The 15,183-nt window shown below is 36.2% G+C and overlaps 1 protein-coding gene across 2 annotated transcripts in view; it reads right to left on the reverse strand.

The window, feature by feature from the left end:
• Positions 1-15,183, reverse strand: part of LOC131691198 (protein scalloped) — a 294,222-nt gene that overhangs the window by 31,435 nt on the left and 247,604 nt on the right. The window contains exons 2-3 of one of the 2 annotated variants that reach the window (XM_058977426.1): positions 2,705-2,835; positions 2,304-2,603 (exon numbers count right to left, since the gene is read on the reverse strand). In XM_058977426.1, the coding sequence (XP_058833409.1) occupies positions 2,304-2,603; positions 2,705-2,835 (431 nt within the window). The remainder of the gene's footprint in view (positions 1-2,303; positions 2,604-2,704; positions 2,836-15,183) is intronic. The other variant, XM_058977434.1, reaches the window with a different exon arrangement.

A 15,183-nucleotide genomic window follows, 5' to 3' on the forward strand; every position in this document is an offset into this window, starting at 1 on the left:
ATTCTGGACAGAGTTGCCAGTCTTCTTTATATGCAGTCTTCGGTTATAGGGTATTATAGCTCATTGATAAGTTTGAAATGCTAAGAGCACCCGATCAGAACTAATTTTGAACTTTCAAGTTGATAAAATTACAAAAATGGAACTTCTTTCTAACTTTCGAGTTGCTACGAAATTGCAAACGGCATTTATGTGCGCTTGAGGTTGCCAGAGGGCCCGCCGTATTTCCAAGCAGCAAGAAAGTTCCCGTGTAACTTGGAATAATTTTTTTATTGTTTACCTTTTCTACACAATGCGACCTTGTTAATTTTTCGGGTATAACGCTCGCATTAGAAAAGGGACAATTTTCGAATGGATGCGGATAAAAGATATCAAACCAAATTTTCGTTGATTCCTGCATTAATTCATGATTTCACATCCTCAATTTTCCGGTCGCCTTACTGATCAGTTTAATTCGGTATTCGCCAGGAATGTTTTAGAATCGATCCTCCGTTCTAGGGTCACCCAGAAAATTTTAATTGGCGCAGCTGGGACAAGTTAGGGTGTTGGCGTTCTTGGAGGCCACTGATCTCCTCCTCCAGCGACTGCTTCGTGTAATGTGCCGAGATCAGTTTCGGCCAGAACACGACATCTTCTTTCTTGTGGTGTTTCTCAATGAAGGTCACAACTTCCGGTAAGCATTCCGTGTTGTACACTGCCCCGTTGATCATAAATTGAGAAGAAAAAAAGATCAGCGTTAATATTCCCTTCTCACTGATTGTCAGCAATTAGAGGACCTTCTTTGAGATATCGTGTGGGAGATTTTACGAGAAAAGAAACTATATTAATCATTGAAATATCATTTTCCATTTCCTATTCGTGAAACGTCAGAACAAAACGAAACCAGCCTACTGTGATTTCTTGCACTTCCTACTTACTCTTTTGTTTCAAGATGAAGCGAGACAAATTCGGTGTCGTATCACCATCCAATAGCTTCTGCAGCCAACGCTGCCTGCTTCTGCGCAACAGCATTCGCCTATCGATTATCATCGAAGCCAAAGCTGTCTACTTCTGTGTACCTACAGCAACGGGTACTCATCCGATGTACAAAATGCTCTTACGGCCAACACAGCCTGAGCTATATGGATCCTGGATTCAAACATTTATTTTCTGTTAAGAGAACGTAAACGTCGGAAGATTATTTGAAACTTCGTCAACCGTGTCGGCAACATCCACCGTAAGTTCTTTTTAAGTTCTATTTCTATTCTTTTTGAGTGTTCTCTAATTCTAGCTAATTCACTGAATTTCTCAATATTTTCTATTTCCTATTCGTATGAAAATCCGTCAGAAAAATACGACACCAGCCTACTGTGATTCCTGTGAAATACCGTTTGAGCCATCGACAAATTTTCTAAATTATTGAATTGGTCTTCTCTTGTGGTACAATGGGTGACAAAATTATGGATTTTTTCCTCCGTAGGTGTAATAATAGTTGCACTTTATAACCTGCTTCTTGGGCAACGTGAAATAGTCCAAGTATCACCCCATGTTCCGCTTTCCGGGGAAGACATCCTTAACGAGCACCTTCAGCCGCTGGCTTTGAGTGATCACTAGCGCTTCCTTCCGACACAGTCTGCCTCAAGGTCCACTTCCTCATGACGATGTCCGCGTTGGCCAAGCACTTTTTGATCGTTTGACGAGGAAGCATTTCGCCCGATTGCTTTCTGCTTCGGTGCTTTCGGTCACGGATCCAGCTTGCGCCTGATGTTGAAAGGTGACATCAGAAGCGTCAGGACCTTGTATATGGAAGCTCCGCTGTATCCGGCCGACACAAAGTACGCAACAATGATAGACTTCTTCGGGATGCAGGCCGGCTGTAATTACAAACCATCGAACATAGTTGCTTAACTCCTTCCGCCATGGTTGCCATAAACGAACTAATAGAACTGTCAATTTTTTTCTGTTTACAGCCTACTTATGTTCATTGACGATTTACCGGTGGACTCACCAACAGGTGGCAGTATAATTGCATGAACTTTATCCCTTTTAATAAATGCAAATACGTTTTATGATGCCAATCGTTGCTAAATGAGATCGTGTGTTAGTAAGACACTGAGTACCGCAATGAAAAGTGTATCTCAAAGGCATTAGTAGTAGCGTGTAGCAATGACATCTATATGTTTATGACAGCAGCAGCAGCAGCAGCAGCAGTAGTAGCAGCAGCAATAGTAGTGACAACGACGGCACAGGTGGTGACAGCAGCAAAACACGTGACAAACAACAAGCACGTGATGAAAAAACACAATCGACTCAAAATCGGTTCTTACACTAGAATGTGTCGACGACGATGACGACGCCGCTATTGAGGATGGCACTGAGGCAAGAGCAGAAGGCGGAGGAGGAGGAGGAGCAGGGCCAGATAGTTGATGCGGATGGTGATGTGGATGCTGATGCGGATGATGGTGGTGATGATGATGATGGTGGGGGTGGTGATGATGGTACGGAAGGTACGTGGGATTCGTTAGGCTTAACCCCTTTGCTGCTGCTACCGTGACGATCTGTGCGCTGGTCATACCGGCCATGGAACCCGGGTACAGTCTCTCCTTCGGGCCCATCATTGTGTGGTCCTAAAGGTTTTGGGTGGTTTGATGAGTCAAAAATTGTGTCAGTTTGGGTGGAGAAAGGAAATCAAATGAAATAGGGTTTCCAATCGATAGCAAATACTCACCACTTTCATCTTGGCCTGAAATTCGCGCAGTTTCCGTCTCGCTAGGACCTGTATATGAGAGCTGACCTGTTTCCGCGTCCGCGTCTTCCCGGTTCGCAGTTTGATGTAGCGGGCTATCAGTTCGTTGCGTCCTGTGGGGGAAAAATGGATATTAGATCTTTGTTTTAACAGGTTCTTTATTTGGTGACGTCGATTTCGCAATCAGCTTCGAAATGTTTCGAACTAGATTCGAACAAAAACAGTCTGACAGAAGTAAAAAAAATCTATTCAATTCAACTATCGCTGAATTTCGCCTAATAGTATGCAAAATACCACCCTCAGCTCGTACACTCCCAACGAGGTAGTAACCCACAGTTTTTTTTCCTGTCTCATTTTCCGTCCCCGCCCAGAGACACTTTTCTCGCACTAATTAATTTCTTCCAATCCGAAATGAACGGCAGCGTGACAAAAGATGAGGGAAATTCTTTCCGCTTTCCCGGTCTGGCTTCTCTCCCGCCGATTCAAGCCCGTTTATTGTTATTTTTTATCATTAACGTCTTCCTGAGCTTCTTTTGACTTACCTACCTTCCAACGCTTTCTCACCACTAGCTCGAACCGGAAAGAACGAAAGCAGCAGTAAAAAAAAATTCGAATCCTTATGGAGAAAAGCAAAGAAAGCAGCAGCAGCAGCAGCGCAAATAGCTCTGTGTAATTTGCCTCTCGTTTGTCTACTGCCGCCGTCTCTTCTCAACAGGGAATCACACAGTCAGTAGTCACGGGTCCTTTTTTACTCTCAAGATTTATCGCCATCATCCTTTTCGGGGCTGTTGTAAGGCATTCTTAACGGTGCTCGCGTCATCAGCGCCAGAAGAAAGAAAGCAAAACCCCGAGCAGCGGAAGTAACGAGATTAAGTATTTATTCTAATTTTAATTATCGCTCCGTTCGTTTTGATCCGTCTCCGTTTGTCGCCGGTAGTTTTGTTTCTTTTTTGTCTACTCCTAAGACCGGATTTGTGACTGAAGTTTGAATCCGTATAGAACAAGGTGTTTTGTTTTGACAATTATGCGTTCTTCCACGGCGAAGCCTACTAAGACGAGAGGTGTCAATTGACCGCAGAAAGATGATACTCACTGGTGTCAGTCTCAGAACGACAGGATGGAGGGAATTGTATCGATCTTGTAACTTTTCCGAGAAAAAAAAATGCTATTTTTCATCAAGGATTTTTTTTTTAGTTCTATGTGTTTGTTAAAAAATTAAAACCACGAGGTGCAAAAAATGAAAAGTATTCGTCACTACCTAAAATCAATGTGAATCGTGGTATTTTGTCTTCAAATTGATTAATATAAATTTTGAAAGAAATTTCGTTCTTATGAGAGTGTAAGATACAATGATCTGTCAGGAATGACAGATTTTTTCGACAATCTAATCCACTTATTTTTCATTACTTGAATTCTACTATAAACGGAATAGGTTTAGTATCTCAGGGAGAGCTTGTTGGCTTATCCAGTCAGTTTATATTTTTTATTTTAATCTAGGTCGAAATATTTCGAAACTGCTTTCCGAATCACTCAGTGGAGAGAATTCGACTGAACTAAAGAAACAAAATTCCGCTATACTGAGGATGTTAGAATTTTATGCTTTTTTGTCATTTTCCTGGCTTGTCCTTTAATATTTTCTCGACGCCATCCAAGACCCTTTTCTTTTAAATATTTCTTCATATTGATTTAATTGAATTTTTTTCTCTTTGCGTCCTGTGCCATTTTCAAATTGTGTTTCAATTTTTAATTTTTTATTTTGCTTAATTTGCGTATTTTCCCCTTCTTTTTTGTTCTTTTCCTTTTTTTTTGTTTGCCAATTAATTTTTTCTTATATTTGTTTTACTTTTCCGTAATTCTTTTTCTGTTTTCTATGTTTTCTCTACTTCTTTGTTTCTTTTGATATTTTCTTCTTACGTTTTCGTTTGATTTTTCTTGCTTCTTAGGGCTTCTATTTCCTTTATTTCTCCCTTTTAAAATATATTTTTTTACTGATTCTTCTCTATTCTTTTACAGTTTTTTTCTATGTTTACTGTTTGTATGTGTTATGGCACTTAACATTTCCGTTTGTCAGTTTGTGTTCCGTTTTCTCTATTTTCTGATTTTCATTTTGATTTTCCTTCCAAACTACAACCATTGTTCTATCTTATTTTATACTTTCTTCTTTATTTTTTTTTTTTTGAATTTTTCGGTTTCTCTTTCCTTTTGTCTCTTTTTAGATTTTCTTTTCGTTTTCTTTTGCTCTTTTAGCGATTAAATTTTGAATGTTTTTTTCCTAAGTTTTTTTATTTATGCTCATTTTTCGTCGGCTTCTGTCCGCACTGAATGCCAATGACCGACGATGCCAGAGAGTTTACTCCACCATCTGGAGATCCTACATATCGACCCATCGGCTTTAATTCCCTTCCGAAGAAAAACTTGACCACAGATTTTGCACCTCAGAAAATCTCAACTACTTCGGCTGGGATTGAGCTCATGCCTACTGTGGTGAGTGGCATTTTTTGGGTCCCTTCAATTCCTATTTTAAACATATATCTTTTTACATTTTCCTTTCGTGCTTTTCTGTTTTCCTGTTTGGAGATTTGTTCCATTTTCTATTTACTTTGGTCTATTTCTTTTATTTTTCGATATTTATTTGTTTTTGTTTTATCCCCTGTTTTCCCTTTCTTATTTTGCTTACCTTCTTCTTATTTCTTTCTTCGTTTTTTTTTTGATTTTCTCATTTTTTCCTCTGCTATTACTTCATCTATCTTTCTTTATCCCATTTACTGTTTTCTTCTTACCATTTATATCTATGGTTACTTATCTCTTTTCCATACCCTTTTTCGTTCTGGGTTTCTTTTTGCGTATTATTCTCTAATGATATTTCTTTTCTTCTTTCTCAGCCTCTCCTTTTTTATCTAAACTTTTTCATTGCATTCCTATTCTTTCTTTTCTCAAATACGGTTCACGTTCCTCTTCTTTACTTCTCTTTATCCTCTTTTTCTTTTGCATTTATCGCTCATCTTTTATCTTTTATCGTCATACTTTTTCGATTTCTTTTTGCTGTTTTTCCCTTACACTTTTCCATTTATATTTTTTCCTTTTTATTTATCTTTTCTCTATTCCTGTAACCTTTATCCTACGTTTTCTTTATTGCTTTACTCAGTTTCCTTTTTTATTTTTTTTTAGCTGAATCTAAATTATTTTCTTTCTTTTTTTATTGTTTCTCCCTTCAGCCAAATACTTCTTTATTTTCAAAAATATTTTTCATTTTCATTTGATTTAAAAAAAGTGTTGTTTTTGGATCCTATTGATCCTTTTTGTTTGATTTTTTTTGCTTATTTAAGCTTATGTGTTATCCTATTTATATTTTATACTCTAGTTTGTTTTTGCTTCTTCACTTGTTTTTAATTTTTTACTATTTATTATTTCTTACTTCACTTTACAATTACCATCTGGCTTTTATCAATTCTGGTTGATTTTCTTTTTTCCCTTAGATCATTTTCCTATTTTTTAATTCCTTTTGGACCTTTTCTTGACTTTTGAATCTTATTTCGTGTTTTTTTCTGTGCCTCATTTTCGATTTATTATTTTTATTCAACTTCTTTTGAACCTTTTATATTTTTCTAGCCATTTTCGAATTTTCCTCCGAGGGAAAGATATCCTGTTGATTTATCGTCAATTTTTCCCCTTTTCCTTTTCCATTTATTTGATTTTACCCTTTTTCTCGTTTTTCTTACACAATTTCATGCTGACCTCTTTTTGGTTTCCGTTCTTCAACATATTATATCTTTTATTGTAACACCTTCCATTCCAACATCTTCTTTTATCATTTTCCCTGTAACCTTTGTAATCTATCTTCCCCTCCACTTGCCTCCTCCTTTAATTTCTCTTATATTTTTTACATATTTATGCATTTGTAATTGTTTTTCCATTCCTTTTTCTCATCTTCCCTTTTTTCGAATGTCTTCTTTCCTTTCTTCTTTCGTTTGTTATTTGTAAGTCTACTTTTTTCCCCTTTTCTTTCTTCTGTGTCATTTGTTCTTGGTACTTGGCTCTCGGTTTTTAGTCCTTAGTTCTAAAGTCCTCATTCCTTAGTGTCATTAGTCCTTGGTCCTAAGCCCTTAGTCCTTAGTCTTTAGTCCGTAGTCCGTGGTCCGCGGTCCATAGTCCGCAGACTGTAGTCCGTAATCCATAGTTCATAATCCGTAGTTCGTAGTACGTTGTCCTTAGTTCGTGGTCCGTAGACCGTAATCCATAGTCCGTAGTCCATAGCCCATAGTCCGTAGCCTGTAGTCCGTACTCTGAAGTTCGTAGTCTGTAGTCCTTAGTCCGTAGTCCAGAGTCCGTGGTCCGTAGTCCATAGTCCGTAGTCCGTACTCTGTAGTCCATAGTCCATAGTCAGTGGTTCATAGTCCGCAGTCCATATTCTATAGTCCACAGTCCGTAATCTGTACTCAGTAGTCCGTAGTCCACAGTCAGTAGTCCGTGGTCCGTACTCTGTATTCCATAGTCCGTAATCCATAGTCCGTAGACCGTGGTCCATAGCCCATAGTCCTTAGTCCGTTATCCGTAGTTCGTAGTCCGTACTCTGTAGTCCGTAGTCCATAGTCCGCAGTCCATAGTCAACAGTCCGTAGTCTGTACTCTGTAATCCGTTGTCCACAGTCAGTAGTTCTTAGTCCGTGTTCCGTAGTCCTTAGTCCGTAGTCTGTGGTCCACAGTCCGTAGTCCGTTGTTCATAGTCCGTAGTTTGTGGTCCGTAGTCCGTAATCCGTAGTCTATAGCCCATAGTCCGTAGTCTGTAGTCCGTACTCGGTAGTTCGTAGTCTGTAGTCCGTAGTCTGTAGTCCGTACTCTGTAGTTCGTAGTTCATAGTCCGCAGTCCGTATTCCATAGTCCGTAATCTGTACTCTGTAGTCCGCAGTCCACAGTCAGTAGTCCTTAGTCCGTGGTCTGTATTCCATAGTCCGTAATCCATAGTCCGTAGACCGTAGTCCATAGTCCGCAGTCCGTTATCAGTAGTTCTTAGTCGTTAGTCCATAGCCCGTAGTCTGTAGTCCGTAATCCAGAGTCCGTAGTCCATAGTCCGTGGTCCGTGGTCCGTAGTCCGTAGTCCATAGTCCACAGTCCGTAGTCTGTACTCTGTAGTCCGTAGTCCATAGTCAGTAGCCCTTAGTCCGTAGCCCATAGTTCATAGTCCGTAGTTCTTAGTCCGTAGTCTGTAGTCCTTAGTCCGAGGTCTGTAGTCCGTAGTCTTTTGTTATTTGTTCCTTGTGCTTGGTCTTTTATCTATTGTTCTCAATCCATTGTCATTATTTCGTCTTTCTTTGCCAGTTTTAACTTTTCCTTTGTTCCATTTTTACCAAATTAGTTTTTCTTATATTTCCTTTTTTTCGTTTACCATTCGCCTGTTCTAGTTTCATGTTTTCCTTTGGTTTCCGTATTTCTTTTTCTTTGTTAATCTTTCCTTTTTTAATATTTTCCCTTTTTACTTCTTATTTCCTATTAATAATAAATCCTCAATAAAGGTCTTTTTACCCTTCGTTCTCTTTTCCCTTATTTTTCCACATTCTTTCTTCTTTTTCACTTTATTCTTTTTTCGTCTCATCGCCCATTCTTCTGTTATTTAACATTCATTTATATTTATTTCCTTTTATTATTTGTTGTGTAAATCCATATTTTCACTTTATCTTTGTTCCGTCTTCGCTTTTTAAATGCAAAATCATTTTGCACTTATTTTTTCTTCGTTTTTCCTTTTTTTATTTCTTCCTATTTAATCTTTTTCGTTTATTGCATTATTTTATTTTTGCTTTTTTCCATTTGCCTTTTTCCCATAAACTTTTCTTCTTCTAGCTTTTTTTGCTTTGTTTTTGCCTCCTTTTCTTTCATAGTTTTTGCCTTTTTTACACTTTTCCTTATTTTCCCTTTTGTTGCTATCGTTCATATTTTTCATCTTTTTCTTTGTTCCCTTTTTTATTTATGCCATTTTTTATCTTCTTAATTTCATTGCCTTATTATATTTCATCATTTTTCGCTCTTTCTTTTTCCAATTTTGTGTTACATCTGCTGTTTTTCATTTTCCATTTTTGTCTTTGTGTTTCTTTAAAATCTTTTTCGTTTTTTCTATTTCATGACATTTTTCTATTTTAATTTTAATTGTAAGTACTAAATTTTTTTTATCGATTGCCCACCATTTTGTTTACAATTTGATTTTTTGAAAAAGAATAGGTCGAGGAATGATTGAATTTGCTTTAAGACCCTTTTTGACGTTTTCATTTCCGAGTACCGTACGAGCTCCAATCTACGGTATTTCGTTTTTTCATTGGCAACTGCAAAGGACAGAAAAGGACTGGTAAAGAGGTACTCGTATATAACTAAAAATTGTTATTTAAAAATAAGTTGTTTTTTTATAATATGCAAAAATCCTCAATTCAATTTTCATTCCCGTTTTCGAAGAAAACCAAATTTAAAAATGTGTCAGGAAACAGGGTAAAAAACTCCCATGTAGCAATGCCACTTTTTATTTAATTTTTTTTCTTCTTGTTTATTTTTTCCTGTTTTCAGCTTTGCTTTATTTTTTCCCTTTCTTCCTTTTTTGTTTTTAATTTATTCATTTTTTTTCATCCCGCCTTTTTTCTCCTTTTGTTTCTTTTTTTTTTTCCATTTTTCATATTTTCCCTGTGTTGTCTTTTTTTTACATTGTTCTTTTCGCTTGAATGTAATAATTCTTACACTTTACGTTATTTCTTTTTTTTCTTACCGTTTTTCTATTTTTCTCTTTTTTTCTATTCTTTCTTTTCTTTTTCCCGTTTTTAGTTGTTTAATTTATTCGTTTTTTCCTAGTTTCGCTTCGTCCACAAATTTCTTTTTTTACTTTTCTCCTTGGTTTACCTTTCTCGACTTTTCCTTTTTATTTTTTTCGTTCTTCGTTTGTTTTACTCCTCAAGTTGCATTTTCCCCTTTGTTCGAAATTTTCTTTTCCTATTGTTAATTTTTAATTTTTGCATTTTTCTCCTTCATTTTTAGTTAGTTTCTTTGCTTGTCCTTTTTGTTCACTGTTTCCTTTCGCTATTCTGCTTTATTTCAGTTTTTCTTTTTGCTCCACCGTCTTTTTGTCCTTTCAATCTTTTTCCCCTTATTTTATTTATTTTTCCATTTTTCATTTGTTCTTTTGTTTTTTTCTCCTTTTCCAGTTTTGCTTATCTTTTTCCATATTTTATATATATATATATATATATATATATATATATATATATATATATATATATATATATATATATATATATATATATATATATATATATATATATATATATATATATATATATATATATATATATATATATATATATATATATATATATATATATATATATATATATATATATATATATATATATATATATATATATATATATATATATATATATTATATTTTATTCCATATTTCAGAAAAAATACTTTTTTTGTGAGCGACAATCTGATTTTAAAAAATCGGTGGGAGCCTATTTTGGTACTATTTCATTAATTGTATGGCCTCAAATCGATGGAATGCATATAAATTGGCATCAGATTCTTTGCTTCGGTCCTTATAATCAACATAATAACAGAAATGGCCTGAGAATGATGAACTACTTATGTCTGTTCGCAAATTAATACCTCAATTGGTGATAAGTTCTTATACAAGAGATTTAGACTTTAATTAATTTCTTCAGAAAATATAGGTACAGAGTCGAAGTCTTCGACAAAGTTGTTTGAAATACGAAGATGAAACTTCTAAAACCATATTTATGTATTTAAGGTATCAGGACATATAGGAGAACCTGTATATGGAACGCTTTTAAAATGTCCTATTTATATCTTGCTCGTCCCTCCGTCATAGAATTGTGATGTCTTCTACAAAGTTGTTGATAGTAACATTCTCAATAAGTTTTTCGAAGACACTAAGTTTTCAAACAATAAACAACAAATCATACATTGGAAAAAAAATCGATAGCTCATTTTGAGACTCAGAGGCGAGGGTATTAGGGGCCGTACACAAATGACGTAGCTTTTTTTCGGCGATTTTTAACCCCTCCCTCCCCCCTCGTAGCATTTGGTCACGAAATTCTAACCTCCCCCTCGTAAATAACGTAGCATTTACCTACCCCCCCCCCCCCTCTCCTCCTGAGCAACGCGACCGTGGATGAAAAAAAATTACATATGCTTTTCAATTACTTTAAATACTTGTCCTTTTAAAATGTTTGACGATTTTTATCAACATCATTATAACAGCAAGTTGCGTACAAAATAACCCCATTTCTTGATAAATATAGTGTTGATAGTTTTGTTTTGAATTTTATATGTCAAGGAGAGCATGTAGAGAAGTTCTCTCAGTTCACAATCCTGCTGCTACCAATGATATACGTTCACCTAAATTATTAAATTTTATTTGGTTAAATCCGATGAGAAAATTTAATTCAGCTACCAAACTAAGTCTACTAGTTAGCAACATTAGCTAACTAATGTAGCAACTTAAATCCTCATGCAAAACTTTTTCGTTTTTTTTTGCTAGCTTGTAATTCTACGAATCGTAAAATTTTCCTCATGAAAAACCGCATGAGTAACTTGTGTGAATTTAAATTTATTGCTCTTGGGAATGGAGGCACATTAAATTGTTTTCTCTAATCAATGGGTTTTGACACCCGTCAAAAAAAAAATCAAACATAATGCTACGTCGCACAACTTCTGACCCTACCCTCCCCCTCGTCACACTTCGTCACAAATTTGCTATACCCTCCCTACCCCCCAAAATGCTACGTCATTTATGCATGGCCCCTTATTCGACGTTTTGAAGCAATAAGATCGGTAGCATATCTGCAATCATTGACATTTTCTGTTCAGCTATAGAACAAAGTGGTGGCGGAATGTTTTTTTTTTTTTCTAAATTGAAGAATTTTTCGATAGAAGTTCCAATAGCTAATCCCAGTTCCGACGGAAAATGTCCATACCTAGTATCCCACTACGCCTTGATGCAGATGTTGAATACCTTCATCATATAAATTGCAACCTATGGCTTATTACTCTCAGCAAAATGGCACAAAGACTGATTGCTAGAAGGTTGCACCAGTAGGCTTCCAGTTTACTGAATGTCTGCTATTTGTTGCTTAGAATTCGATATTAATTGAAATAGCTCGGTTAGAGAGAGAGAGAGCAAAGGAGGATCGAGGGTCGGGACGAAAGACCGGATTGGTTTGTTGCGAGAAAATTCACTTTTCTGCAGTTTCCCCATGGCTTCTGTGCTGTGTGTATGCAATAAAACGCACCGAATTCTAGCAATCAAAGAAATTCTAACTCGGACGGACAAACGGTGGATGTGACGACTCTTCTTCTTCCAGTGAAACGATATGAAAAACCCCATACTGGTCGGACGCTATCAAACGCTTTGCTGTGAGAGAGAGCGAGAGGTGTCAGACATCAGAAGGAAGCCTGCGAAAGGCAAAGGCATAAATTTTAATGAACAAAACATGCATTTTCAAAGTCAGCGAAGAAGATTTATACCCGGACTAGGACGGAAAAGGCCTTTGCTTATATTCCGATGAATGGAATTCCAATCCTGCTGCTACTGCTGCTGTTGCAGCAGCTCGATCTCCTGTGGAAAAGTATTGTTGTTTGTGCGCCCTAGACAACGGCAATTCTCGCATGAAGAAAGAGTCAAACAGTTTTCCGAACACAAACAGTCCAGCTGACGATGGCTACGGTGGCCAATGTCGTGTGAAGCACCGTGAAAAAGTTCCACTTTACTGCAACAGATGGAACTGCCTTGGAAGCATGGCTGCGCTGCAGTTGCCTACATTCGGGCTTATTTTCACAGTGAATAGTACTGCGCTTACGAGAAACGATGTGCAACCCCCAGCTCCTTTTCCTCCTTTCGGAAGGCCGAGCAGATTTTAAACAAAAGCCAACGAAGAAAGGGCAAAACGTGGCAGCATAGCTCCTCCGTAAATATATGTATGTATGTAAGTGTGTTCCTCTAAACATCACCCATAGCACGCTATATCTATCTGGGAACCCCGTTCGGATTGAATGGAAAAACGGATCAGCACCGAAAGTGAATCGAGGAGGGTGAGAGCACTTTATCGTTCCATGCAATGGTAGACAAGTAGTGCCAAGTAGCTTCTCGATTGCCGAAAGCCTGGAAAATATACATACATATATTGCATCTTCGTCTTGTCCGAAAGGACCCCGTGTTACTGGGCCGTGTTGATGGCGATGACATTGCTTTCTGAATGAAACCGAACAAACGACCGACCGACCGACCGACGGTCGGACTAACCATCTTTCTGGATGGCAGGATCGGGTAGAGAGACAGCGAGAGCGAGACTATCTGTATTAATATATGTGTGCCTAGCTCACTAATTGCACATTCTTGGCATAGTTTCCCGGCTACGAACCACCCCCGCCTTTTGCTTTTTCCAACAACTCCAGACCGGCAGGGAAGCAGGAGGCAGCCGACAACAATATGTTTATAATGTGGAGGAGGGTCTTGCGAGACCCGGTCCCGACTGGGGCAGATGTACTAGCGCTGCGTTGCGGTGGTTCGTATCCTTCCCGTTCGAAGACCAGAGAAAAGTGTTGCCTCCAGCAGCCCAGATCTCGCTCGGTTTGTTGACGTTATTGGATATCCGCCTGCTTACAAACTACTTGGCTGGTACGGTGGAACCATCGTAATCGGACAAACGTGGGTAAAATTGGTGCATAAAAAGGGACGAAATTAACATTGTTGGAAATGATTTTTTAACAGCAGTTTTCCTTTTATAATCTTTTCTTTTGTTTCTTCTTCCATTTTTCCGTTTTCATTTTCCCGGCTTTTTCTTTTCGTTTCACCAATTTTTACTTTTCTCATTTCCTTTTTTCTGTTTTTCCCCTATCCTTTTTTCATTGTTACGTTGTTCCTTTGTTCGGTTATCCTTTGTCCCTTTATTTCTTCGTTTCTTAGTTCTTTAGTTCTTCAGTTCTTTAGTTCTTTAGTTCTTTAGTTCTTTAGTTCTTTAGTTCTTTAGTTCTTTAGTTCTTTAGTTCTTTAGTTCTTTAGTTCTTTAGTTCTTTAGTTCTTTAGTTCTTTAGTTCTTTAGTTCTTTAGTTCTTTAGTTCTTTAGTTCTTTAGTTCTTTAGTTCTTTAGTTCTTTAGTTCTTTAGTTCTTTAGTTCTTTAGTTCTTTAGTTCTTTAGTTCTTTAGTTCTTTAGTTCTTTAGTTCTTTAGTTCTTTAGTTCTTTAGTTCTTTAGTTCTTTAGTTCTTTAGTTCTTTAGTTCTTTAGTTCTTTAGTTCTTTAGTTCTTTAGTTCTTTAGTTCTTTAGTTCTTTAGTTCTTTAGTTCTTTAGTTCTTTAGTTCTTTAGTTCTTTAGTTCTTTAGTTCTTTAGTTCTTTAGTTCTTTAGTTCTTTAGTTCTTTAGTTCTTTAGTTCTTTAGTTCTTTAGTTCTTTAGTTCTTTAGTTCTTTAGTTCTTTAGTTCTTTAGTTCTTTAGTTCTTTAGTTCTTTAGTTCTTTAGTTCTTTAGTTCTTTAGTTCTTTAGTTCTTTAGTTCTTTAGTTCTTTAGTTCTTTAGTTCTTTAGTTCTTTAGTTCTTTAGTTCTTTAGTTCTTTAGTTCTTTAGTTCTTTAGTTCTTGAGTTCTTTAGTTTTTCAGTTCTTCAGTTCTTTAGTTCTTTAGTTCTTTAGTTCTTTAGTTCTTTAGCTCTTAAGTTCTTTAGTTCTTTAGTTCTTTAGTTCTTTAGTCCTTTAGTTCTTTAGTTCTTTAGTTCTTTAGTTCTTTAGTTCTTTAGTTCCTTAGTTCTTTAGTTCTTTAGTTCTTTAGTTCTTTAGTTCTTTAGTTCTTTAGTTCTTTAGTTCTTTAGTTCTTTAGTTCTTTAGTTCTTTAGTTCTTTAGTTCTTTAGTTCTTTAGTTCTTTAGTTCTTTAGTTCTTTAGTTCTTTAGTTCTTTAGTTCTTTAGTTCTTTAGTTATTTAGTTCTTTAGTTCTTTAGTTCTTTAGTTCTTTAGTTCTTTAGTTCTTTAGTTCTTTAGTTCTTTAGTTCTTTAGTTCTTTAGTTCTTTAGTTCTTTAGTTCTTTAGTTCTTTAGTTCTTTAGTTCTTTAGTTCTTTAGTTCTTTAGTTCTTTAGTTCTTTAGTTCTTTAGTTCTTTAGTTCTTTAGTTCTTTAGTTCTTTAGTTCTTTAGTTCTTTAGTTCTTTAGTTCTTTAGTTCTTTAGTTCTTTAGTTCTTTAGTTCTTTAGTTCTTTAGTTCTTTAGTTCTTTAGTTCTTTAGTTATTTAGTTCTTTACTGTCTTAGTTCCTTGGTTCCTTTGTTAATTTATTCCTATGTTTCTTTGTTTCGTTTTCAAAATATCCGATTGTTCAATGAGAATTTTTCGATTTTTTAATTTTATTTTTCAATTTTTGAGCATGTCAATTTTCCAATTTTCTAATGTTTTTTTTTTTTATTTTTTCATCTTCCAAGTTTCTC

The sequence above is a fragment of the Topomyia yanbarensis genome, chromosome 1 (assembly GCF_030247195.1).
Source record: "Topomyia yanbarensis strain Yona2022 chromosome 1, ASM3024719v1, whole genome shotgun sequence".
NCBI lineage: Eukaryota > Metazoa > Arthropoda > Insecta > Diptera > Culicidae > Topomyia > Topomyia yanbarensis.